A 27,053-nucleotide genomic window follows, 5' to 3' on the forward strand; every position below is an offset into this window, starting at 1 on the left:
GCCCGCGGCGGGGGCGGGGCGGGGCGGCCCCGGGGCGGGGCCTGCACCTTCGCGGCGCGCGGGCCCGCGCGGGCTGAGCCGGGGGCCGCCGGCCTGAGTGTGGGCCTTGCAGCTCGCGACCCCCGGAGGCAGGGTGCGGAGAGGCGATCAGGCAGGGCTTCGCTGGTCATCTGGCTCTCCCTGAGCCCCTCAAGAGTGGCCTGCCCAGGCGGCGCGTCACTGCGGGGGCTTGAGCCGGTCCCCAAAGAAAAAGGAAGAGCCCACCTGGCACCGCCTAGAGAAGCCTTTGGAAGGAGAGGGGAGTTTGCCCCATGGGTTGGAGAGAAACAGTTACCCCGGAGAGTCCACAAGGTTTGTGGGAATTGTACAGATCGTCCATACCCTTTGTATACCTCCTAAAGTGGACGTCAGAGACTCCCCACCTCCAGCCAAGCTGTGAAGGAGAGGCAGGAGGTTCCCTTCGTGCAGGACCCTAGATTAAAGATTAAAGAGGATTTGCTGCATAAACTATCCTGGGATCATCTGCTGGAACAGTGGAAGGGAGAGGCCGAATGGCCTTTCTGGGCAGTGAAGCCTTGCCTGGGGCTGTGGAAGGTGCAGGGGGCCTCAGGAGGGGCCAGGCTGGGCAAGCAGGTGAGATGCTGTGGAGACAGATGCCCCAGCAGCTTTAGAAGCATTAGTGGCGCAGGAGGGTGAGCAGCAACTCAGAGAAAGTAGATGCTTGGGGCGGGGAGTTGGTGGGGATTTCCTGAGCTAATACGGGTCTGAGCTGGTCAGGCTTCTGTAGAAGTTTCCAGAAGCATGCCCCTCTGTGACATCTAAGAGTCCTCCTCCAGGACAGACTGAGAGGCCCCAGTACATTCTGGACAAAACTAAGGTCATGGCATCCCATTCCAGTACTCTTGCCTAGAAAATCCCATGGACAGAGGAGCCTGGTAGGCTGCAGTCCATGGGGTCGTGAAGAGTCGGACATGACTGAGCGACTTCACTTTCACTTTTCACTTTCATGCATTGGAGAAGGAAATGGCAACCCACTCCAGTGGTCTTGCCTGGAGAATTCCAGGGACGGGGGAGCCTGGTGGGCTGCCGTCTCTGGGGTCACACAGGGTTGGACAAGACTGAAGCGACTTAGCAGCAGCAGCAGCAAGGCCACACATGGCCCCCTCTATTGGTAGGAGTGCCAGAGGCCTGCCTACACTCTTTGGATCTGATCCACGGCCTGGTGGTCTTGGTTGGGATCCGTCAAACTCAGCTGGGTACCCCGGGTGAGATCAGATTCAGAAAACGTGGGGCTGCCATTAAATATCTGGCAGCGGTGGAAGGGAGGAAAGAAGGGGTGTCATTCCTTAAAGAAGTCAGGGCATTCAGTAGCCAGCAAGTCAAAGAGAAAACTTTTTATCTGGGTAACCTCACTTCACCTCTCTAGGCTCACTTCCCATACCTCAAAATGGGGGAATTAAACTAAGCTAGAGACCAGCAGATGGGCTCCAATGAGAGGCAACCTCTGACAATATAGGAGGTTCCTGGAAAAGGTCCAGGGTAGATCAGGAGATATGAAGCTCTACTCAGGAAAACAAACACATAAAGGAGTTCCTTTTGAGAGAAACCAGTGTCTATTGGAAGTCTGCAGAAGCAGCAGCACTTGCTGCCGTTGGACCCAAATGTCAAATTCGGGCTGCACAAAGCCCCTCTGTTGGGATCTAGCTGCAGCCACTAGTTCTCATGTCCACACTCCTCATAGGAAACCTCTTGGGTATTTCAGCCCTCGAGGCCTGGGCTGGGGGTGCTGGGGCCAAAGGAGAAAGCCTACATCAAGAGGGACAGGCCCCGTCACAGAGCCTTGTTTTTCACAATCATAGTGTGCCTCCTGCCCCCGGTTCTGGCTGCTGTCCAAGCACAGACACAACTCAGCTAGCAGCTCATCCTCTGCTGCAGCTGGAACCCCAGGCTTTGCTCTGGCACTGGCTGCCCAGACCCCAAAGAGCCCTGTTTCATGAGACATGTTGGTGCCCGCTTGCTTGGAGGGAAGAGAAGTCCCAAGAGAGACTGGGGACCATGAAACTCATCTCTAAGCCAAGAATCTTGGGGACTTGATGGTCACAGGCCCAGCATGAGGCATGGGCTGGGCAAAAATAAAAGTCTAAGACAGACTTTGGGTCACTCTACCTACACAACTCCACATGCTCACGCTGCTGAAATTCAGGAGTCTCCATGAGAACTTGGCCTGGGAATAAGTCCCTGAGATAATTGCCAAAATTATCTCAATGTCTGCAATTCCCTTCCCTTCCCTGTGTTTCTGAAAGAGAGGACTGTTCTACCCTCAACACCAACTCTCATGTTCTATGTCGGGACAGGTGGAGTTGGACACTTGGAAGCAGGGCTGAGATACAGCAGCCCTCACACGAGTCACTGACCACTGAGCGCTCAGCACCACCCCCAGCCAGCAGGTAGCCTGGCCAACCTTGCCTCAGTACCCTCAGCTCCTGGGGCTCTGGCTCTCTCTCCCTCTTGAATTTCAACATCCCGGGAGTTCCCTGGCGGCCTAGTGGTTCGGATTCCATGCTTTCACTGCTGGGGCCTGGGTTCAACACCTGTTGGGGAACTGAGATCCCGCAAGCCATGCAGGCAGGAAAAAAGAAAAAGAAATCCAATATCCCACCAGGCATTGACGTCCTTGACTAGAGTAACATTTCTTGGATACTGCTGGAGTGAGGTATTCAAACCAAGTGTCTGAAGATTAGACACTTGTCTTGCACAGGGGGTAACTCTTCTGAGAAACTTGTATCTGCAAAAACAGCCCCAGCCTGCTGTCCTGGGCTCCTTCCACTTAGGCCAGGCCAACGTGGTCTGTATGGAAACCTCCTAGCCCCGCCTCCACTGGATCTTTGCTGCCCAACCCTGGGTGAAGGGTATACAGCCCAGAGATGTCAAACAGGGATGCTGTACTTGGGCCAAGGCAGGGCCCAGGTTCAAAGCCAAGATTAAAGAGTAATTACCACCAGAAATCAGGATTTCAGATCTGCCTGACTAGCAAAGACCACTTTAGTCTCTCGGTAGCAGTTTCCTTTAAGCGGTGCAAGAGCTAATAGTACCCGTGCCCCAGAGGTGCTGAGTCAGTGATAATTTAAGTCAGCAAGCCCTGGCGGAGCCGAAGGTCTATCTATCTCTGGGTTGTATCTTTCAAGGAAACCTTAGCCAGTCTGTACATCAAGGTCTGCACAGAGAGTCAAGAAACCAAAATACCCTGAGCCCCACTCCTCCTCTCATTGTTCCCCAGTGTTTCATGATCCTGGGACAGGCGTGAGATGTAGGCGGCAAGGTCAGGGAACATGGTGTTTCCTGGCACCTGCTGAATGGCTGCAGCAAGGGACAGGAGCCAGCCAGAGAGCCCTTCCAACATTCTCTGTGCAGCAGGGCAGGGCATAGGAGGCCCAGGGGTGGAAGGCACCTACACGCCTCCTAATGCTGCTACCCACTGTGTGTCTGACACCCTCTAAGGCCCCCTTCCCTTGACCTTCCAGCCTCTGCTTAAATATCTTCCCTGGTCAAACCCTCACTGACTCTTAACAACTGCCCTTCAATCTTTGGGTGGTGAATTACCAAGGTCTTCATTACCGAGCCAAAATCTGCCTCCTCCTGGTCGTTCCCCTCCAAGGGCCTCCGTGCTAGAAGCTTTGCTGACTCATTGCCCTGGACTTTGTCCTTTGATATTCAGTTCCTTTCAAGAGACCCATCTGTATGCTTTTCTCTCCAGGTCAACCACAAGCCCCTCAAGGACGGGAGAATGTTTTCTATTTTAACCTCTACTCATTTCCGCTCAGCATATATGTCATGTGATGTTTGTCTAGGTGACCAGGCCTCTGCCCCCAAGAGATGTCGGATCAATATGGATGGACTGAGAGGATCCACTGATTAGTTTCCACTCTGATTTTGGAGACAGACAAGCCCCAAGGCTCTGGGCTTTGCTGACCCGTAGCCTGCCCTTTAATCTGGCAGTTTCCCAGCTCACACCCACCTCCCAGCCTCTCGGTTCAAAAGCAGAGACACAGATCTTACCCCTACTACAACCTTTGCTCTCACAGTTCTTGATATCTAAAGGTGCTGCTGAAATATCACCAGTTATCTTCCAGGAATATGTGACTACAGAAAAAGGGTTTATATACCACATAACCCTTGAGGCAAGATGCTCCCCAGAGACTGAGCAAGCTCTGAGCTTTGGTGTCCTCATCTCTGAAACAGGGAGAGAAAGTCTACCTAAGTTTGCTATGAAGAGTTACTAAGACAACACACGTAGTGTTGGGAGAATCACTAAAATGAATGGTGGCTACTATCTCAGCTAACACCAAAATTATCAACACCACACCAGCAACTGTCAACTGTGACTATTTCAAATGCCTTCCCTCCAAAGAATTAGGCACGTGCTTGTGTAATGGGTGTAGAGGGATGGGAGAAAAGCCTTCAAGTGACACTGGAATGACCACACTGCCACCAACTGCAGAGTCAGCTTCTCCAGTTAGCCAACACTCTATCTCTAGAGAACAGGTCTTGGTTTCAGACTTACTGAACTGAGTTCCCCAAAACAGCCACTGCTGAGATCCTGGGAGTGAGATGATTTTGCCAGCGGTAGGTGTGCCGAAGAAAGGGCTTTGGTTGGCCCAGCGCCCCCGCCCAGGGTAGGAGTCGGCATGCCCCTCAAGAACTGCCTCCATCCTGTCCCCCTCCTCTAGGCTGCCCTCAGCCCCCAAGGGGCAGCTGTCTCTTGCTTCTCCCCCACTGACAGCAGCTGGGCCAAAGGCAGCTGAGCAGAGGCGGGGAAGGGGCATGGTCATTTCTGCCGCTCAGGGCAGCCTTCCTCTGGCTGAACAGCTGTCAGATGGCTTCTGCATTACTGCCTTGCTTCCGCATCCAAGTGGGCATCTGAAGCGAAGCTCCCTAGTCAGCTGGGGTCCACTGCCTCTCATCTTCCTTGAAAAACCCACCATTTCAAACACCACCAAAACACTCCAAGAGAAATGTGTGATGTTGGAGACGGGTTCCAGGCAGGGAACCAAGTAGCTCTGGAAAGGCACTAGCAAGTCCAAAACGGATGCGGCAGATTCTTCCCTATGTGTGCTCATTCAGGGCGGAACTATAAAAACGAAAGGACTTTGCCATCAAGCTGGGGAAGAAGGCAGAGCATCTTCCTGCCCTCACTTTGTAGGCAGAGGAAGTGATCTGCCTGCGTCTCCCACAGGAGGTAGAGCACCACCCCCCTGCCCTGTGCTGCCAGAGGCGCTCACTGAGGTGCCACACCACCTGTCCTAGGGCGACCCACTGTCCAGGTTTGCTCAGCACTCAGGGACCTCCCAGGATGCAGCACTTTCAGTGTGAAAGTCAGGAACGGCCAGGGCAAACCCTGGGAGTTGGTCAACCTAGCCTGTCCCCAGAATAGCGAGTCTGGGCTGGAGGTCACCACCCTCCCACCCTGCTCTCGATTTGGCTGCCCGTGGTAGCTGCAATGAACAGGGTAACATCTGACAGGAAAAGCAGCGGGGTGGTGAGGGTCAGGCTGCCATAAAAAGCCTCCCAAGGTGTCCTGCCCCATTTTCAGCAGCTCTGCTCTATCTTCTCAACAACTCCCTTTCCTCTCAACTCTGAGCCTCTGTACCCAGCAAGAGAAAATGAGGCGAGCAAAAAGATGGTTCTGGGGCTCCTTCCAGAGGATTCCACTAACGCCCCCGGAAACACAGAGCCTCCTGTGCCGCTCTACCTGAGCAAAGCTTCCTTGCGGCTCCGGAGCCAATGGGAGGCTAGCCATCCCATCCCCAAGGCCAAATGACACGGCTCCCTAAAGATACTGAAGTCTACCGTAGGGAACCCTGAAACAGCCTCCTCTGGTTCCTGGCCTATTTTCCAGAGTTGATTCCTCGCCTGACTGATGGATGTGGCAGGGAGTAAACCCCATTATCCCCTGACAGCCTGAGAAGGGACATCCAAGGGCAAGTCAGTTAGCTGCCTCAAGGACACAGGCTCTTGGGACCAGGGCAGCCTCTCCCAACAAGAACTGCTTTATTCCAGGGAATTCCCCCAGGGTTGTGTGGGAAGACAGCCCCCACTGACCCCAGAGGCACCCTCAGGACCTTCCTGTTGAGCTGCTGCTAGTGCTGATACGAAAAAAAAAAAAGAAACCCTCAGGAATGTTTCTCTTAGTCCAGCATAACCTCCTCCAGGAAGAAAAGTCTCTATCCCTAAAGTCCCGATCCAAGGATGAGAAGCATCTGTCTGTCCTGCTCCTTAGATAAAAGCTTTGAGGGACTGCCTGGGAGGAGACTGACATGGAGAGACAGAGATAGGCGGAATCACGCTCTGTCCCCAGCTGTGGACCCTGGAGGGTTCATGAAGCTCAACAACAAGCTGCCGTCCACGAGCCCGGCGCCGTGGTGGGGCCACCAGAGACTTCCTGCCGGGAGTGGAATCTGGAACAGACTCCACAGTCCGCCCGGCTTCTGGAGGAGAGGGGCCGGAGGACACCAGCTCCCCAGAGTCTCCACCCCGGGACCACGCCGCTGGGGGACAGTCTGAGGCCAGCCTCGGTCGTGCGTGTCCTGCGAGGAGAGTATCAGGCCCACCTCCGTGTCACCCTCTTCCAGAGTCTGGAGAAGACCGGCAGGCCCTGATGCCGGCCGGAAAGCCTTCTCTTGCTGGCTTCTGGGGACAGCTCTGCTGCTGAGCAGGGCTGTAGAGCTGCAATTATGGAGACAGGATAAGAGCTATTTTGGGAAGGAGCCATCGTGCTGCCAAGGCTTTTGACTTCCTAAACTAAAACAAGATGCACAAAGAAGAGGGTGAGGGTGGAGACCGACAGGGAGGGACTTGCTCTGTCAGAAGCATCCTATCCAGAATAAGGGGAAATATAACCCCTTCCCAGAGGTTTAGATTTGCATCAAGGAGGGATCAAGAGGCTGGCTGTTAAGCTCTCTGAGCCCTGGCTATGGGAAAGAGTGGGTAACCTGACCACCTCCCCCCCAAATTCCCTGCTGACTCCCTGTCACCTAAGACCCCCCAAGAGCACTTCCTCAGGCTGTTGCATTTCTTTGGACATTTGAGCACAGATGATTTTGTATTGTTGTTGAAATATTTCCTGTCCATGTCTCATCTCCCCATCCAGACAGTCAGCCAAAGAACGTGTGTGTTGTGTGGCTTCGACGGTTTCCCCAACAGTGCCTAGCAGAGTGCTAAGCTTCTGATAAAAATTGCTGATGGAAGGAAGGGAGGGAGAAAGGTAGGAGAGAGAGGAGGAGTACTGTCTTGCATGGAGATAATCTAAAAGAAGCCGCTCCCACCCAGAGCTGAGCTCAGGGTAGAGGGCCAGATAAGCAGCATGGCAGAGGGGGTGGCAGCCCCATTCCTGGCACCTCCCCTGCAGCCGTGCCGTTATCGGAGTTCAGGCTGTTCTGCCCCGCAATTTTATATACACACACATCTCATTTGTTTTCCATCTGCAGTCAACTGTCCATCCTGGCCTAGTCCACGAACGGGATCCATTACAGGCCATGCTGGGCTTTGGATAAGGGAGAGATAAGGCAAGAGAAAGAATAAAGGCAAGAGAGCTTGGACTATCTTATCAAACATGGGTCTAGAAGGATGAAAGTACTTAGAGGAACAACACGGCTGTGAAATCAGGACACTCTTTGCCAAATTCAGGACACGGGGCTGCCGAGAGCAGAGATCACCTTGTCCCTTTCCAAGTTAAGGACTCAAATAGTGTGTAACCCAGAAAAGCAGCCCCTTTGTGGAGAGGCCTAGGCCAGAGAGGGGACAGCCAAGTGGGGATGGATCCAACCTATGGCTCCCCAGTCTTCCCACAAAGAACGTGGTAGGATTTGTCGTTTGCCAAAAGGTCTCTACTCTTTCTCTCCAGGGTTGCAGCAAGCTCTGGTGCCTTCGTGTGAATGTCTCTCTGGAGATGCCACCCCATAGGTGCCCAGGTTGGCAAGTGGAACACAGGCTGGATTTCAGCCCCTGCCTCTCTGCCTGGTACCCACGTGCAGAGCACAACCTGCCCAACCACAGGGAGCACCTCTGTCTGTCTCCTTTCATATCTGCTTCCATGAAAGGGTGAGAGGGGGGACTTGGGTTAGGGGGAGCACAGGAAGACTGGAAGTAACTTCCCAGGGGCGTTCTTACCTCCTCATCTGTCATAATGGAGAGAGTAGAAGCCAGGCATTCCCAGGGGGCAGCAAATGGAATTCAGAGAGTGCCAACAGGAGGGGAAAAAGAGAATTTTACTAAAGACGTCCAGTGGACTTGGGCATAACCTGGCCCAAATTCCTTCCTAGTCCAAAGTGGCCCAAATAAAAACAGCTAGCATGTGTTTCCAGGCACAGTGAGCACTATGCTTTACATGTAATAGCTTAGCAAGTCCTTGCAAGAACCTTCAAAGGAAGCCAATAATAGATGGGGGAACACTAATGACTGGAGAGGTAAAATGACTTACCCAAGGTCACAGTCAGAAAATAAAGAGACCAGGGCTCACACCCAGTAATATAGCTCAAGTCCTTATTCTAAAAACCTCTCCTTTGTGGAGCTTTGCTCCCTCTGAGGGGCAGAGCTGCTGTTGGGGACTGGGACTGCATCCCAGGGCTCTGCCCTCTCTAGAAATGTCTTCATCCAGAGCCCTGGCCTCCCTCACGCTCACAGGCTGGAGTCTGTTGTCCACAACACTTGAAGCAGGAATTCCTAGGCACTAAGACACTCTGTATTAAGATTGACCCCGGCCTTCCCTCCCACCAGAGGGGTCAAGAGCACAAAGTGAATAGGGGGTGGGTTCAGCTCCTGGGGGCTCTCCAGTTGGCTGAAGACCCACTGATGTTCTTAAAGGCTTTCGCCTAGACATCCCTGGAGATCCTGCTTCGCCCACAGCCAGTAAGTACTTCCCCGGTCCTGGGGTGGGGGTCTTGAGGAGGGTTCTGAGGAAGCAGAGACGCACACGAGGAGACCCCTCAGGCTGCATTAGTTTGGAGTTAGTCCTGAGTAAGACCGTGATCAGGCAGTTTCTGTTAGTGGGGCTTTTGACATTTGCTTTTTAATCACACGATAGGTTAAGACCAGCTTGTCTGAAAGGCCATGGGCTTACATCATTCTCCATTCCCAACGTGACTACTTCCTATCAAAAGGAGACTCTTGAAAATGAAAAGAGATTCCAAGTCCCAAAGGAATGACTCTAACGGTAGGATTTTAGGCAAGGTGAGGAGCTCCTCTGCCTCTGGGGTCAGAGCCCTGGCAGGCAGGCACCGTGCTCACAGACCTAGCTCTGGGATTCAGAGGCCGCCCTCCCACCTGTCCTCCTGCCCCTCAGCCCCCCACAGCGGACCCATGGGAGGGAAAAGCACAGACCTTTTAGCCACCAGAAGACACGATTGTACATTTCCTCAGAGACATCTGAAAGTAACAGAGATTGTTGCTTTTTTTCTCTCTCTGTGGGATGCATCCCCCGCCCCTCACTACTTCACGGCTCCCTCCCTAGCTCTACTTTTCTCCATCCAAAGCTGCCCTCAGCCCTTGGCGCTCTCCCCAAGAAGCTCCTCCAACCTAAGACCAAATGCCGTGTTCCCGCTCTGCTGCCCCCCATTCTCCCACCCTCCCTCGTGCCCCCTCTCGGAAGCCTAAGTCCCAGCTCATTTACGCCCCACCTTCTCCACTTGGTTGCCAGAATATTTACCTGAGGACCTTGATTCTCTTTACCAGCCCTCACCCAGCTCAGTCCCTCGTCTCTGTCCCTGGGAATTAACTTCCCACCCTGCAGACCACTCTCTACTACCTTCCATTGAAAGGTTAAGCAGCGTTGCCTGGAAGAGTCAATGCCTGCCGGCCCAAGCATCGTCATCAGCGTCATTAGCTTGGAGCTCAGAGAAGCTGGTGGGGAAGGAAGGGAGCAATGGGCTCAAGGATGGGTTTAGTTTTGGCACTGGCGGGAGGGCAGCTCTGAGGCCCAGAAAGAGGAGGGGGGACTTTCTCCCACCCCAGCGTCCCACCTCACTAAATCAGGGCTGCACCTGGGCAGTCTGCTTCTGAACATACCCATGAAGAAAACACTAAACCTTTGAGTGGGATGTCTGGAGGTGTGCTTGGGGGCCTGTGGCACTTCCCTCAATGGTAACCGGCTTGGAGACTCCTTTGGTGATGATAGTGGTGATGGACTTGCCTTCTCTCTCTGGAACATCAGATCCTCACAGAAAGGGCTGGTTTCCATTTCAAAAAAAGGCAGTGAAGGGTCTGGGGGAGGAGGGGACTTGGGCTCGAAATCAGGTGTTGTCAGCTGCCTGTTGGGCATTTCACCTTCAGGGCTGAGTAAGGCCCACCATGTGGAGTCTGGCCCATATCTTGGTAAGCACCGAGGGGGCAAGGGCCGAGGGGTCAGTTCCAGCTCTACGTGGTCAGAGTGCTTTCTAGAAGAGGGCTCTGGAGGCCTAAGTGTGGGTCGTGGGAACTCGTAGATACTGTCTGAGGGTTTTGCGGTATATTGCTTATATTCAGACTCCGGAGTGACAAAGACAGAGGATTTGCAGGGGCTCTCAGACGTTCTGCGGGAAGCTGATGGTGCCCCGCGGGAGATGGTGACCCTGCGGCCACCCTCACTCTCTCCGCGTGTTGAGGGCTTCATGCTGGGCTCCACTTCTGATGGTATTAACACCTTTGGGGAGACCTTGATTTCATTATACACAGAGGGCCTGTGGCCAGGCTCAGGCTCAGGGCGCATAGAAGCCTTGTGTCCACTGTTCAAATCTTTAAGGACAGAGAGTGTGAGGGATGATTCCAAGTTCACACTTCTACGCAAGGCCTTAGGTTCTGCATAAATTGAGTTCTGATGGCCCATTTCAGATTCTGGCCCAGGAATTCTTCTCTGGGTTGACCGAGAGTCTGGATAGATGCGGTTGCCGCCACGTTCTGGGCTAGGGGGTCTCCTTGGAGATCTGATATCCCCAGCAGTCACACTCTTTAGAATGGGCTCAGTTTGGACTGCTTCATCCTTTGGGCAAACCAAAGGCCTCCGGGGAACTCTGACCCCTTGTGGGTATTGGACCTTGGAGGGTGGCTCGTCTTCTATGAGTAAGAAGTCATCCTTCTGGTCGACAAAACTCAACCGGCGAGAAGATTTGGTCTCTGGAATTAACGAGAAACGATTACTGATGTCACGCCCTGGCCTGATCTCAACCCCTCTTCTAGTTGCTTCCTCTCTGGATGGACTGACATTCCGCTGCATCTGACCGGTGTAGAGCGTCGACTCACCCTGAGTCAGCTTTCGAGGAGGAGAGGCCCGGCGGGATGCATCAGTTCTGGGTCGGGTCTCGGTTCGAGGGTTGGGTGCTCCAGAGTGGCCGGGCCCTGACTGAGGGGAGCTAGAGCGAAAGTAGTCCGATGATAAATGGACAGCAGTGGTGTGCCCAGCTTCTGATCTTCGATGGCCTATTGGGATCGTGGAGCCTGGGCCACTCCGCTGGTTTGAGGAGACAAGGTACCCCTGTCCCCGCTGAGGGGTCATGCTAGCAACCTCGGCCCCTTTCTGTGTTGAAACTGCTACCCTGGACCCAGTTTTATTTGTCTTGACCACATGATATGTTGTGCCTCTTTGGGTAGAGCCCATATTTTACTGGCTGGCTTGTATTCAGGGTCCTAACAAAGCCTGAATATTTATCCTCAGTTTTAAAAGCTGCTGTTCTTGCACTCCCACAAAACTGGCTGTTGTTCTCCAGGTGTCTCTACTAGTCCCCTTAGCTACCTGCCTGGTGATGTCATAAAGGAAGGAGCCTCCCATTAAATATTCTGGCATACAGACACAGTTCTTCAGACTATCAAGCAGTAACAGCAACTGTGGATTGTCTTTCGTGTTGACACCACCAAAGCTTTGATCAAGTTCTTAGCAAAACCAGGATTTCCTGGTGTAGAAGGAAGGCTCTAGATCCTCCCTTACTCTCCCCAGGTTCTAGGAACTCTCAGAGACTCATCCAGAGAGAAGGAACCAGTTTGAATATCCTCCTAAGGCAGGGCTCCTCAAATCAATCCTACTGTGTTAGCCCCAATTTTAATAAGATGCAAGGTACAAAACTGTCCCAATTTGGTTTGGAGCTGCACTGAATATAAGTCACAAAATAGAATCCCACCTTCCTACAGATTTTGTGGGTGGTTTGGTTGGCCATGGGGTGAAAATCCAGGCTGCTCAAATCATAACTTCTCACACATTCTTGGCCCAGGAGTGCGCGTAGGATTGTAGAAGGAGTCAGTCATTGGTTTCAATCACAAATGGCTATTTGTGTACCTTGGACAAGTTACTAGACTCGCCTGAGACTTGGCTTCTTCATCCGGAAACCACTGCTTGGTAGATGCATGTCACACAATAAATGGTACTCCTTTCTCACAAGCCCCTCCTCTCAGCTATCCTGATCAGCTAGACTCCAGTCCTTTCTTCATTTGAAGAAGGACTTTCCACCTTGGATGACCATTTATTCATTCATACTTATTTCTGGTGGCCCTGAGCCTTCGCTGCTACCTGTGGGCTTTCTCTAGCTGCAGCGACTTGTGGCTACGCTCACTGTGGTGGCTTCTCTTGTTGGGGAGCGCAGTCTCCAGTAGTTGCGGTGCGTGGGCTCAGCTGCTCCACGGCATGTGGGACCTTCCTGGAACAGGGCTCAGACTCGTGTCCCCTCCACTGGCAGGTGGATTCTTAGTCACCAGAGAAGTCCTTGGATGATCATTTTGGATGAGAGAAACACAGTCATCTTTCTCTCCCTTTCGCATCCTGGTTCTCTCTCTCCCTCTCTGAGACAGACCCCATGGTATCCAGCATTCCACTGTTGACTCTGAAGGGTCCTGACAATTATTGGATGTTTAGGATCACAGTTTCTGGATCTTTATATTCAGAAATGATTAGAGACATAAACTCAAAATTTAAAGAAAAAAAATTTTTTTTTCCCCACACTGTGGGTCTTGCAGGATCTCAGTTCCCTGACCAGGGATTGAACCCAGGCAGTGGCATTGAAAGCACCAAATCCTAATCACTGGACCACCAGGGAATTCCCCAAACAAAAAAACGTTTTTACATATCAGGTATCTCAATAGATTGAGAAACTTTGAGCTAGTCACACAGGTCTCAAGAATATAAAATTCTGGTCCTCAAGCCTGCCAGGCCCCTGGTAGTGGCGACCCAAGGGACCGCTTGGCCTTCTCTCACTCCTGAGTCCCAGGTCCTTCTCTCACTTCTGGTCCCTGCTGTCTGCCTGTGCCCCAGACTCAGGGAGGAGCTCCACCGGAGTGAGACACCACGCTCTGCCCCGGTGCCTGCTTCCGTGGTTGAAGTGATGCCACCAAGAAGAAATGGGAGATACAAATGCCTGTTCCACTTCCAAAAGGTGAGGTTCTGTATGACATAGAAGGAGAACAATGGGTACTGAGCAAGATGACTGGCTCTGGGGAATTTGGTTTGATATATTTAGCTTTTCCCGCAAAAAAACTGGGCTTCCCAGGTGGCTCAGTGTGTAAAGAATCCACCTGCAATGCAGGAGACATCAGTTTGATCCCTGGGTTGGGAAAATCCCCTGGAGGAGGGCACAGCAACCCAACTCCAGTATTCTTGCCTGGAGAATCCCATGGACAGAGGAGCCTGGCAGGCTATGGTCCGTAGGGTCTCAAAGAGTCAGACACAATCGAAGCGACTGAGCATGTATGCACAAGTAAACCAGATAAAGACTGGATATACATAATAAAAGCAGAATATCAAGAAAATGGCTATTATCAGAATTTAAATTTTTTTCAAAGAGCTCCCCCCAAAATACTATCAAAAGGTGGATAGAACCCAAACTACATCCTTATTTAGGAATTCCTCTGTTTTACAGATCTAGTATTACAGAATTCAAGGGAAGAAGTTACAAATTTATGGTAATGGAAAGACTGCTCTGTTCTTAGTCACTCAGTCATGTCCGACTCTTTACAACCCTATGGACTATAGCCCCCCAGGCTCCTCTGTCCATGGGATTCTCCAGGCAAGAATACTGGAGTGGGTAGCCATGCCCTCCTCCAGGGGAAGTGGACTCATAGAAGATCTCAGACTAAAATGGTACTTTAAAAAAGGCAACTGTCTTGCAGCTAGGTATCCAAATGTTGGATGTACTGGAAAATACACATGAAAATGAATATGCTCACGGTGATACAAAAGCAGTGACTCTACTTCTGGGTTACAGAAATCCAGATAAGGTTTATCTTACAGATTATGGCTTTTCCTACAGGTATTGTCCCACTGAGAACCACAAACAGTATCTGGAAAATCCTAATAAAGGCCATAATGGGACTTAAGAGTTTATCAGCTTGGATGCTCACAAAGGAACAGGTGAAATAGCCTAGTACTTGGCATATACTCATAACTCACCATATGATGAATATGAGGAAAAGCCAAACTATCAGTGCTCAAGAAAATTCTGAACCGAAGTGGAATGAACACCTTTAAGGTCACTGGAATTTTTCCACTAGAGGAGAGGGTGTAACTGCATACTGTAAACAGTCAAAAAATTGATTCATGAAAGGCTGCCCAAAGCAAGTTAATCAAATGCAAAATAGGTTAATGGAAAAAAGTCCACAGTGAGAGAAGTGCTGAGTCCTGTGCAACATGGAAAAAAGAGCAAAAGAGGAGAAGCTGATTGGACTGCTTAACAATGAAACAGCTCAGGAAAGAGAAAAATACGGTGAGTCTCAAGAACTGTTGAAGTAAAAGGTTCTCCAAAAAATCCAGCTGTATACAATTCCCAAACTCATTTTATGAACCCTATCAAGAGCTTACCAGTCCAGATGTATTCAATCAGTCAAGTTCTCCATTTTGATATACATACACTTTTTTTAAACTTTTTATTTTGTGTTGGGGTATAGCTGATGAACAATGTTGTGATAGTTTCAGGTGGACAGCAAAGGGATTTAGCCACACATGTGCATGTATCCATTCTCCCCCAAACTTCCCTCCCTTTCAGGCTGCCACATAACATTGAGCAGAGTTCCATGGGTACACATACACTTCTGCAACTGGTGTGGAAGTCACAGAATTAGAAATTTCTAAAGAATTTTGCCTTACAATTTCCCCGTTTATTCTTAATGAAGAGACAAAGGCAGATGTGTATTATTATGGCTTCTTAATTCTTTTTCTTTTGATATTACTGTCCTTCTTTGTATTTTCTCTTTAGATACCAAATAAAATACTTTTGAAGTGAAGTGAAAGTTGCTCAGTCGTGTCCAACCCCATGGACTATATAGTCCTTGGAATTCTCCAGGCCAGAATACTGGAGCGGTTACCCTTTCCCTTCTCCAGGGGATCTTCCCAACCCAGGGATCAAACACAAGTCTCCTGCATTGCACGCAGATTATTTACCAGCTGAGCCACAAGGGAAGCCCAAGAAAACTGGAGTAGGTAGCCTATCCCTCCTCCAGGGGATCTTCCCCATCCAGGAATTGAACCAGGGTCTCCTGCATTGCAGGCAGACTCCCTACCGAGCTATCAGGGAAGCCCCAAATACGTTTTTTATATATATATAAAATGCTTGGTTAGCCATTATATATCTTGTTTTATAGAAAAGGATAGAAGTGTAAGGGTATTTACAAGTCAGCCATCTTGAGGCCACTAAGGGTAAGCCAGATTGAAGTGAAGATAGCTTATTGATTATGCTTACTTTGATATCTTGTCATATCATAAAATTGAGACTGGTTGACTTGAATAAAGCTTTCTCATGAAATTTTACTTTAAATATGAAGGTTTACTTGTTTGTCTAGGGAGATTATACTTCTCTTTGCACGTTTAGAATTTGAATTTCCCTATCAACATGTAACATTGTGTGCTACCACTTTTCTGATCTTACCAAAATCAGCTTGGTTGTTTGAACAATTTTTTGCATTTTCTTAATGTTGGAGAAATAAATATTTTCCTTTCGGTGTTCAATTTAGGTACAAGTGAAGATAAAGGGTGATTTTAGCAAAAATGTTGCAAGATACAACACAGAATCCTGACACCTTCCTCATCACAAAATGTTTGCTTCTATTAGCCTGAGACACAGAAGGGTTTTTTGAGGGTGACCCCCACTTCTCTTGCTGTCCCTACTGGCAGTATGAAGATAAAAGGCGATGACAGGTGTAAACGCTATAGTATACTCTTTTATTTTGAATGAAGACATGTAGTGAGCTCAGGGATGGCCACTTGGTTAACTGGTTCTGGGACAGCCAGTCTCTGAGATGGTTCCAGGGATCCTCACCTCCCAGCATTCATGCTTTTTTACAGCAGCCCCTCCCCATTCTGAACCAGGGCTTTCCCTGTGTGACTGGTAGAATATAACAGAAATGATGATAAGTGGTTGCTGAGACTAAATCGTAATGACATTGTAACTTTTGCATTGGTATCTTGGATTTTCCCCATTCTATGGGTTGCCCCTTTACTCTGTGGATAGTAAAATTTTACATTTTCATTAAGTCCGAAATGGCTATTTTTTTCTTTTGTTGCCAGTGCCTTTGGTGTCATTACCAAAAAATCATCGCCAAATCCAATGTCATAAAGCTTTTACCCTGTATTTTTATCTAAGAGTTTTGTTTTCGGTTTTACATTTAGGCCCTTGATCCATTTTATGTTGGTTTTTGTACATGGTGGGACTTCCTTGGTGGTCCAATGGTTAAGAATCCACCTGCCAATGTAGGAATCACAGGTTCTGTCCCTGGTCTAGGAAGATTACACACTCCATGAGCCAACTAAGCCCATGAGCCACAACTAGTAAAGCCTGCACACCTGGAGCCCGTGTTCCACAATGAGAAACCCCACTCACCACAACCAGAGAAAGCCTGCGCACAGCAATGAAGACCCAGCACAACCAAAAATAAATGAATAAAACTGTAAAACCTTTTTGTATATGGTGTTAGATAAGGGTCCAATTTCATTCTTTTCTAGTTTTCTCAGCAGCATTTGTTGAAAAGATTATCCTTCCCCCATGGTCCTGGCCCCCTTTGTCAACAATTATTTGACCATATATAGGAGGGTTAATTTATGGGCTCTCTAGTCTCTTTCATTGATCTGTATGTCCTGATCACTGCAACTTTGTAAGTTTTGAAATCAGGAAGTGTGAGTATTCTAGCTTTGTTCTCTCGCAAGACTGTCTGGACTACTCGGGGCCCACTAGGATTTCATATGAATTATAGGACTGAGATTTTGCATTTAATCTGTAGATCCTTTGGATAGTATTATTTTAACAATATTATTCTTCCCTTACATGAACATGGTATGTGTTTCGATTTATTTGTCTTCTTTAATTTCTTTCAGCAATTTTTTGTAGTACATAGGTTTCACAGTACAAGCATTTTACCTTCTAGGTCAAGCCAGTTCCCAAGTAGTTTATTCTTTTTGATGCTGTTATAAATGGAATTGTTTTTATAATTCTCCTTTTAGATGGTTCATTGTTCATGTATGGAAATACAATTTATTTTTGTATGTTGCCTTTTCATCCTGCTACTTAGCTGAATTCATTGATTAGTTCTAACAGATTTTGTGGACTCTTTAGGGTTTTCCACTTACAAGCCCATGTCATCTTCAGAGATAATTTTAATCCTTCCTTTTCAGTTTGGACGTGCTTTATTTTTCTTGCCCAATTGCTCTGGCTAGAACTTCCAAAATTATGAACAGAAGTGGTAAAAGCAAGAATCCTTCTCTTGTTCCGGATCTTTGAGGAAAAGCTTTCAGTCTTTCCATACTAGAGGATGATGCTAGTCATGGGATTTTCATATATGGTTTTTACTATATTTAGGCAGTTTCCTTCTATTCCTAGTTTATTGACTGTTGAATTTTGTCAAATGTTTTTTCTGTCTCAGTTGAGAGAGTCATGTGGCTTTTCTCTTCACCATATTGCTATGGCATGTTACCTTTCTGTTTTGGGCTGTGCCGGGTCTTCACTGTTGTGTGCGGGCTTTCTCTAGTTGTGGGGAGCTGGAGCTGCACTCCAGTTGCAGTGCAACGCCTTCTCTTTGCGGTGGCTTCTCTTGTCATGGAGAACGGGCTCTAGGGTGTGTGGGCTTCAGTAGTTGAAGTGCTTGAGATCAGCAGTTGCAGCTTGAAGGCTCCAGAGCACAGACTGTTGCCCCGTGGTATGTGGGAGCTTCCCAGACCAGGGATCAACCGGTGTGCCTTTCGTTGCAAGCCAGATTCTGAACTACTAAACCACCAGGGAAGCTCTACACTGATTTTTATGTATTGAAACATCCTTACATTCCAGGAATAAATCCTAGTTGGTAATGGTGTATAACATTTTCAATATGCTAAATTCTATCTGCTAGGATTTTGTTGAGGATTTTTCCACCAATGTTCATAAAGGATATTGGTTTCTATTTTCTTGTAGCGTCTTTGTCTGGCTTTGGTGTCAGGGTAAAGCTGGCCTCAGAATGAGTTAGGAAGTGCCTTCCTACTCTTCAGTTTTTTGGAAAAGTTTGAGAAGGATTGATATTGGTTCTTCTTTAAATTTTTGGTAGAGGACTTTCCTGGTGGTTCAGTGGTTAAAACTCTGCACTCCCAATGCAGGGGCATGGCTTCAATCCCTGGTCGAGGAACTAAGGATCCCACACACCACATGGTGAGGCCAAAAGAAAATTTGGTGGAGTTCACCAGTGAAGCCTTTAGGTCCAGGACTTGTCTTTGTTGGGAAATTTCTGAATATTGATTCAATCTCCGTAAATTTTAAGTCTATTCAGACTTTCTATTTCGTTGTGATTTAATCTTGCTGGGTTTTATGTTACGAGGAATATGTCCATTCATCTAGGTTATCCAATTTGTTGCATATAATTGTTCGTAGTATTCTCTTATAATCCTTTTCCTTTCTGTAGAATCAGTAGCAATTGAGACTTTCAGCAATTTGAGACTTCTTTTTTTCCTTAGTCCACCTAGCTAAAGGTTTGTCAATTTTATTGCTCTTTTTGAAGAACCAACTTTTTGTTTCAATGGTTTTCTCTGTTGTTTTTCTATTCTCTGTATCACTTATCTCTGGTCTAATTTTCATTGTTTCCTTTCTTCTGCTACTTTTGGGTTAAGTTTGTTCTTCTTTTTCTAGTTTCTTAAGTTATAAAGTTACATATTTAACTTGAGACTATTCTTTTTAATGTAAACATTTATAGCTATAATTTTCTCACTGTTAGCACAGTTTTTTTCTGCATCTCATAAGTTTTGGTGTGTTATATTTTAATGCATCTTATAGTATTTTCTAATTTCTTGTGATTTCTTCTTTGATCCATTGGTTGTTTCAATGTATTATTTAATTTCCACAAGTTTGTGAGTTTTTCAGTCTCCCTTTAGTTATTAATTTCTAACTTCATCCCAATGTAGTTAAAAAAGATACTTCATATATCCATCTTTTAAAATCTATTTTTAAAGGGACTTCCCTGGTGTTCCAGCTGTTAAGAATCTGCCCTACAATCCAGGGGATGTGGGTTCAATCCCTGGTCAGAGAACTAAGATCCCATGTACCACAGGGCAACTAAGCCTGCACACCACAACTAGAAAGCCTGCCTGCTCCAGTTTCCTATCTCTTTACTGATATTTCCTTTTGTTCACACATCATTTTCATGACTTTCTGTACACTTTAGTTCTTTGAGCTTCTTCAAAAGTCATTTATTTTTCAAAAGTCATTTTAAAGTCTCTGTCTAGTGTATCTGCCATCAGGTACTTTTCAGGCACAGTTTCTGTTAATTTCTTTCTTTCCTTTGAATAGCTCATACTTTCTTTTTTATTTTTTTGGCATGCTTTGTGATTTTTTGGTCTTTTTTTTTTTTTACTGGAAATTTGAACCTAATAATGTTATAACACTGGAAATCACTTTTAACCAGGGTCTATAACCCCCTAATCAATCTCCAGCTTTCTATCACTCTCCCCACAACTTACTTTGCTCAGCCACACTGACCTTTTGCTGCTCCATCATAATGCTTCCTGTAGGGGAGCATTTGCTTTTCTTTGCAGTTGCTTTTCTCTTTGCTGGAATGCTCATCTCTCAGGCTTCTTCTCTTCATCCCAGTTGAAGTTCAAAGGTCACTCCTCAGAGCAGCCTTCCCTTGAATATCCTTTCTAATGTTGTGTCCCCCTGTGCCATCATTATCCCTTTACTTATTTTCTTCATAGCACTTATCACTATCAAAAGTATCTATTTATTCGTTTAATGACTATAGGCTCAAATAGAGCGGGATTTCTGCTTTGTTCACTATTTCTCCAGCACCTAGAATGGTGCCTGGCACAGCAGAGTCACTCAAAAATTATTTGTTGAATGTGGGACCGGATGCAGAAGGCCAATCGAGGAGGCTGTTGCAACGGCTCAAGTGAGAGTTACTAGTGGTCAGATGAGGGTAGCAACAGCAGAGACACAAAGAAATGGGTAAAATGGACATGTGTTTTGGGGGTTGAAACAAAAGAAACCTTTTTTTTTTCTTCATTTTTTAAAATTACAATGTTGTGCCAATCTCTGCTGTACAGCAAAATGACTCAGTTATATATGCATATACACACACACACTCTTTTAGTATTCTCTCCCATTATGGTTTATCACAGGATATTGACTATAGTTCCCTGTGCTAATCCTATACATAGCAGTTTGTATCTGCTAATCCCAAACTCCTAATTTTTCTCTCCCCTACCCACTTACCCCTTGGCAACCACAGGTCTGTTCTCTATGAGTCTTTTTCTCTTTTGTAGATAGGTTCATTTGTGCATATTTTATATTCCACTTGTAAGTTAGATCAGATAGTATTTGTCTTTCTCTTTGTGACTTACTTCACTTAGTATGATAATCCCTAGTTGCATCCACGTTGCTGGAAATGACATTCTTTCTTTCTTTTTTATGCTGAGTATTATTCCACCATACATATGTACCATATCTTCTTCAACCTTCATCTGTTGATGGATATTTAAGTTATTTCCATGTTTTGGCTACTGTGAATAGTACTGCTATGAACACAGGGGTGCATATATCTTTTTGAATTATAGTTTTGTCCAGGTATATTCCCAGGAATGAGACTTATGGATCATATGGTAATTCAATTTTTTGTTTTCTAAGGAACCTACATACTGTTTTCCATAGTGGCAGTATCAACTTACCTTCCCACCAACAGTATAAGAGGATTCTCTTTTCTCCACATCCTCTCCTGCACTGAAACAAATAAGTCTTAATGACTGATATTTCAATGTAAGGAGTAAAGGAATGGGAGGAGTCAAGTATGACTCCTGGGTTTCTGGTTTGAGTGCGTGAGTGAACAGAAATACCATGAGCTGGAAGGGAAATTCTGGAGATGAAGGAGATTTGTGATTCAGACTATGGGTTTGGTTTTGGGTATTATCAGTAAGACACCTGAAAGAAACCCAAGTGGAGACACTGAATACTTGGGTAGATGAGCTGAGAGGAGAAGTCTAGTCATAGACTTCCAATACGTATCTGGGAGTTGTCAACATACAGATGCTAAGCCAGTGGATGTGAGCAAAATCTCTTAGGAAGAAAGCTTCAAGTACGAAAAGGAAGAGGTAAAAGGGAAGGTAAAAAACACAATTCCTTTTAAAATCATATAAAAAAACCCCACAACTTAATGATAACCCTGACCAAAGAGATGAAAGACCTATATGCTCAAAACTATAAAACATTAATTAAGGAAACTAAAGATGATTCAGAGAAATGGAAAGATAACCCATGATCTTGAACTGAAAGAATTGTTAAAATGGCCATACCACCCAAAGCAATCTACAGATTTTATGTGATTCCCATCAAATTACCCATGACATATTTCATAGAATTAGAACAAATAATCCTAAAATTTACATGGAACCATAAAAGACCCAGAATTGCCAAAGCAATCCTGAGGAAAAAGAACAAAGTAGGAGGCATAACCCTCCCAGACTTAAGATGATACTACAAAGCTACAGTAATCAGAACAGCATGGTATTGGCACAAAAACAGACATATGGATCAATGGAACAGAATAGAGTGCCCTGAAACAAACCCACATACCCATGGTCAGTCTTCAACAAAGGAGAGAAGAAGAAACAAAGGAGAACAAGTGGTATCTTCAGCAAGTGGTGTTGGGAAAACTGGACAGCCTCATGTAAATCAGTGAAGCTAGAACACACCCTCACACCATACACAAAAATAAACTCAAAATAACTTAAAGACTTAAATATAAGACAAGACACCATACAACTTCTTGATGAGAACATAGGCAAAACATGCTCTGACATACATTGTACCAATATTTCCTTAGGTCAGTCTCCCAAGGCAATAGAAATAAACAAATGGTACGTAATCAAACTTACTGGCTTTTGTACAGCAAAGGAAAACATAAAACAATGAAAAGCCAACCTATAGATCAGAAAAAAAATATCTGCAAATGATGTGACTGACAAGGGCTTAATTTCCTTAATTTCCAAAATATACAGTTTATACAACTCAATAACAAAAAACAAACAACCTAATTGGAAAATGGGCAGAAGAACTAAATAGACATTTCTCCAGAGAAGACATAGAGAGGGCCAATAGACACATGAAAAGATGCTCAACATTGCTAATTATTAGAGAAATGTAAATCAAAACTACAATGAGGTACCATCTCACGTTGATCAGAATGGCCATCATTAAAAAGTTGACAAATAACAAATGCTGGAGACATTTGCTGGTGTGAAGAAAAGGGGACCCTCCTTCACTGTTGGAGGGGATGTAAATTGGCGAAGCCACTATGGAGAACAGTATGGAGGATCCTTAAAATACTGAGAAGAGAGTAGTCGTATGATCCAGCATTTTCAATCCTGGGTATATATGTGGGCAAAACTATAATTCAAAAGACACATGCATTCCTACATTCACAGCAGTACTATTCAGAATAGCCAAGACATGGAAATAATTTTATCTATCAACAGATGAATGCATAAAGAAGATGTGGTGCATGGGTATACAATGGATTACTACTCGGCCATAAAAAAGAAAGAATGCCATTTGCAGCAACATGGATGGACCCAGAAATTATCATATAAGGTAAAGTAAGTCAGACAGAGAAAGACAAATACCATATGATATCACTTATATGTGGGATATAAAATATGGCACAGGGTGGTTTGGTGGTGAAGAATCCACCTGTCAATGCAGGAGACAACGGTTGGATCCCTGATCCCAGGAAGATCCCACAGGCTGAGCACCTAAGCCTGTGCACCACAGCTATTGAGCCTGTGCTCTAGAGCCCACAAGCTGCAACTACTGAAGCCCACGTGCCTCGACTCTGTTCTCTGCAACAGGAGAAGGCACAGCAATGAGAAGTCCGTGTACCACAACTAGAGAGTAGCCCCCACCCACCGCAACCAGGGAAAAGCCTGAGCACCGAAACAAAAAGCCAGTGCAGCCTAAGAAAAAAAAATTTTTTTAATGAGAATGCTAACTGCTGCGGGAGGAAAAAGAGGGAACATTGACTGGAAAGGGATGTGGGATCCAGGGAACACTGGGTTTCCTGTTTTTTTGGCCACACCACACAGCATGAGGGATCTTAGTTCCCCACTCAGGGATCGAACCAGCCCCACGTGCAGTGGAAGCATGGCGTTCTAACCACTGGACCCCCAAGGAAGTCCAGGGAATACTTTTTAAGGATGGGAAAAATCCAAGGGTGTCAGGTGATGAAAAGAAGCTAAGAAGGCGTTGACGCTATTAAGAAGGGAGATGATAACCTGAGAAGGATAACTCAACAGACAAAAGATGAGACTGGCCTTGGGTAAGAAGAGAGATGCCTCCTTCAGGGTAGTATGGAGGGAAGTAGAAAGCATATGTGTAGAACAGGTCCACCTCGAGTTTAGAGCAGACCGCTTTACAGCTCTCCTAGTCACAGAAACAGATGTGATCTTGTTAGTACTTTTGGTGGTGGGAAGCTGAGTTTGTTCCCATCTAATGGCTTCTAATTTCTCTGTAAAGTTGGGGTTAAGTCGTCTGTTAACTGGTGACAGGAAGTGAAGAATAAGTTTGCAATTATAGCTGGTGAGAGTAGGAAAAGCAGCGTACTAAAGAAAGACAATGAGAGTGCCATGTGTAGGGAAAGTACCAAGTATATATAAAGTACCTGGCATATAATAGGTGCTCCATAACTAATAACATTTACCAACATTATTACTGTTAATGGCCCATATTATGCAGTCACTGGCCAGACAGAAAGTCTACTCTGTAGACAAGAAGATTACAAACTACATCAAGGCAAGTTTGTGGAGGACTTGTAGCCTTTATGAATACTAATAGATAATGTTCATCCTTTATCATGGTATGTCTGCTATTAGTTCTCACATTTTTATATATGTTGGCTTTGTCTCAATATACAAAATTTTTTGAGAGGAAGTACTGCATATGACCAAGTCTCTGTATTTCTCAAAGTTTCTTATAGTAAGTAAATAGTAAGTAAATGTCGCTCAGTCGTGTCCGACTCTTTGCGACCCCATGGACTGTAGCCTACCAGGTTCCTCTGTTCATGGGATTTTCCAGGCAAGAATACTGGAGTGAGTTGCCATTTCCTTCTCCAGGAGATCTTCCCAGCCCATGGATTGAACCCAGGTCTCCTGTGTTGTAGGCAGAAGCTTTACCGTTTGAGCCACCAGGTAAGTCAAAGTTTCTTATACCTAGTATTATTTGTTAAGTAATTTGTCTTGGTCTTCTTCTGATTACAATGGCAAGCGACTATTTCCTTGCTTTTAAATGGTCATATTAACTTGTACCTTCCTGCTTTATTTATGTAGGGTAAAATTTGAGGGAGCTAAGAACTGTATTGAATATGACCATCCACAACAGGAACTATCCAGTTTTCACAAACAAAAGATCTACTACTTACAAATAAAATGTTAGCTGGCTAGCACTGTACAAGAGGTTAAATTAGAGAAAATACTGTGATCTTTCTTACCATAGTTTCATTTTTCTGAGACACTAAGGATGTGAGGTATACAAACTGAAATATAGAGATGATGTTTGTTCATTTAAAGAGTGCAAAATATCTTGGGCTTTTATTCCTACCTATACTTTTATCATGTAAGTCAATTATAGCTGGAATGGGAATATGGCAATCCTGGCAAAGAGGAGGGCAACATTTCTATAATAAAACACCGATGGGGTCCCTGGTGGTCCAATGGTTAAGAATCCACCTTGTAATGCAGGGGACGCAGGTTTGATCCCTGGTCAGGGAACTAGGACCCCACATGCTGAGGCGCTACTAAGCCTGTGCCCACAACTGCTGAGCCCTCACACTCTGGAGCCCTTGCTCTGCAACAAGAGAGCTCGTGTCCAGAACAAAAGATCCCACATGAGGAAACAAAGATCCCATGGGATGGAACTAAGACACGATGCAAATAAATAAATAAAACTTTAAAAGAAAAAGCATGGATGGCTGGTGCCCATTTGTATGATGGTTTGTGGTTGCTGTTTAGTTGCTAAGTTGTATCCACCTCTTTTGTGACCCCATGGACTGTAGCCTGCCAGGCTCCTCTGTCCATTGGATTTTCCAGACAAGAATACTGGAGTGGGTTGCCATTTCCTCCTTCAGGGGATATTCTTAACCCAGGAATCAAACCTGAATCTCCTGCAATGGCAGGCAGATTCTTTACCACTGAGCCACCCAGGAAGCCCATGATGGGTGGTAGCAATAGTTAATTATTTGTCAAATTTTATAACAGAAATTAAAACTTCTTTGGGTGGCGGTTCCTTTCTCAATAACTAAAATACAGAAATATATCTTACAGGGCTTTGCTGGTGACTCACTGGTAAAGAACCTGTCTGCCAATGCAGGAGACATAGGTTTGATCCCTGGTCCGAGAAGATCCCACGTGCTGCAGAGCAACTAAGCCCGTGCGCCACTACTGAACCCGCGCGACTAGAGCCCACTCTCTGCAAGAGAAGCCACCACCGTGAGAAATCTGCGCACGGCAACTGGAGAGCAGTCCTGGCTCACCACAGCTAGGGGAAGCCCGCAGCAACCAAGACCTGGCAGGGCCAAAAACAAATAAATAAACAGGACTTTTAAACAAGAAATATATCTTACAAGTGAAATTTAACTGGTATTAAAAGGAAATGTTTTATTAGATATAACATGAATTTAAAGGTTTTGAAAATCTGTATCAAAAAAACCAAATGCCATTCGGGGCACAATGAGAAAGTTTTACAATCAAAACACCTTTTACTTTTCAGAAATCTGACTGAAAACAAATGGTTAAATATGCTGCAAACAAACAAGCCATTCTGTCTACAATGGAAGCTGAACAAAGTGTGAGCTACAGACCCACTGCCCTAATGGTGACCGCAGCAGACGAGGGAAGACGGGAGCTCACGAGCAGGACACTCAAACTCAGGCCAGGAGTCCACCTAGAGTCCACTTCCGGTCAGTCTGACAAGTCACTCTGATCCAACACGATTATCCTGAACAAAAAAAGGGAGTTTCGAGTTGGTGTGTATGCATTTTAAAGACACAAACAACAGCCTCTTTCTATTCAACTGAATTCAAGGGAAAGAAACTTCGATCACCATCAAAAGAGCTTATGATAAACTAATGGGTTATGGAAATGCAAAATGACTGCAAAGCAAGTGGCAGCAGCCTCTTCTGTACTCCCTCCACATAAAACCTTCTTGTGCTGACTACCAATTATGTAATCCAAGTTGGCATTTGTTTCCCCTTCTATTTTAATTAATTATAAACATTAGCATTTCAAAACTGAGCAACTCTGAATTCAAGTCTTTGTCATTAATGTTTATTTAGATACTGGTAAATGTTTAAAGTCTGTTCATGTTGTCTATAAACAGTGGACTCTGACTTACAAACATCTGGTATCTCATTACCTGGACGGTTCAGACCAACCCAGTCGCTTCCAAAAACAGGGTTTTAGTTCCTCTTGATGAAATATAGGAGGAAGAAAAAACAACTTGATTATTCTCTGGATCAAAGGATGCCAGCGTTGAGAAGTCCCACTAGTACTCTCTCCAGGTTAGGGTGGACTGTTTTACCTCTAACAACTGTTTGCTTCTACAGAGATGAAATATGTCTAA

The 27,053-nt window shown here is 46.1% G+C and overlaps 2 protein-coding genes and 1 pseudogene across 2 annotated transcripts in view; 1 reads left to right on the plus strand and 2 right to left on the minus strand.

Annotated features, from left to right (window-relative positions):
- Nucleotides 1–3,005: 3,005 nt before the first annotated feature.
- Nucleotides 3,006–11,623, minus strand: LOC128064774 (serine/arginine repetitive matrix protein 1-like). The gene is made up of 4 exons (XM_052657710.1): nucleotides 10,060–11,623; nucleotides 9,319–9,420; nucleotides 3,244–3,357; nucleotides 3,006–3,064 (listed from the first exon to the last, which is right to left on the minus strand). Exons 1-4 carry the CDS (start codon nucleotides 11,621–11,623, stop codon nucleotides 3,006–3,008), a joined length of 1,839 nt encoding a protein of 612 aa, XP_052513670.1.
- Nucleotides 11,624–13,334: 1,711 nt separating this feature from the next.
- Nucleotides 13,335–14,373, plus strand: LOC128064777 (serine/threonine-protein kinase VRK2-like; annotated as a pseudogene).
- Nucleotides 14,374–26,335: 11,962 nt separating this feature from the next.
- TEX14 (testis expressed 14, intercellular bridge forming factor) overlaps nucleotides 26,336–27,053 on the minus strand; it is a 113,273-nt gene continuing 112,555 nt past the window's right edge. Inside the window, exons 32-33 of the mRNA XM_052658163.1 lie at nucleotides 26,847–26,898; nucleotides 26,336–26,429 (exon numbers count right to left, since the gene is read on the minus strand). Of these exons, the coding sequence (XP_052514123.1) occupies nucleotides 26,393–26,429; nucleotides 26,847–26,898 (89 nt within the window). The 3' untranslated portion in view covers nucleotides 26,336–26,392. The remainder of the gene's footprint in view (nucleotides 26,430–26,846; nucleotides 26,899–27,053) is intronic.

Source organism: Budorcas taxicolor, chromosome 19 (assembly GCF_023091745.1).
Source record: "Budorcas taxicolor isolate Tak-1 chromosome 19, Takin1.1, whole genome shotgun sequence".
Classification (NCBI taxonomy): domain Eukaryota; kingdom Metazoa; phylum Chordata; class Mammalia; order Artiodactyla; family Bovidae; genus Budorcas; species Budorcas taxicolor.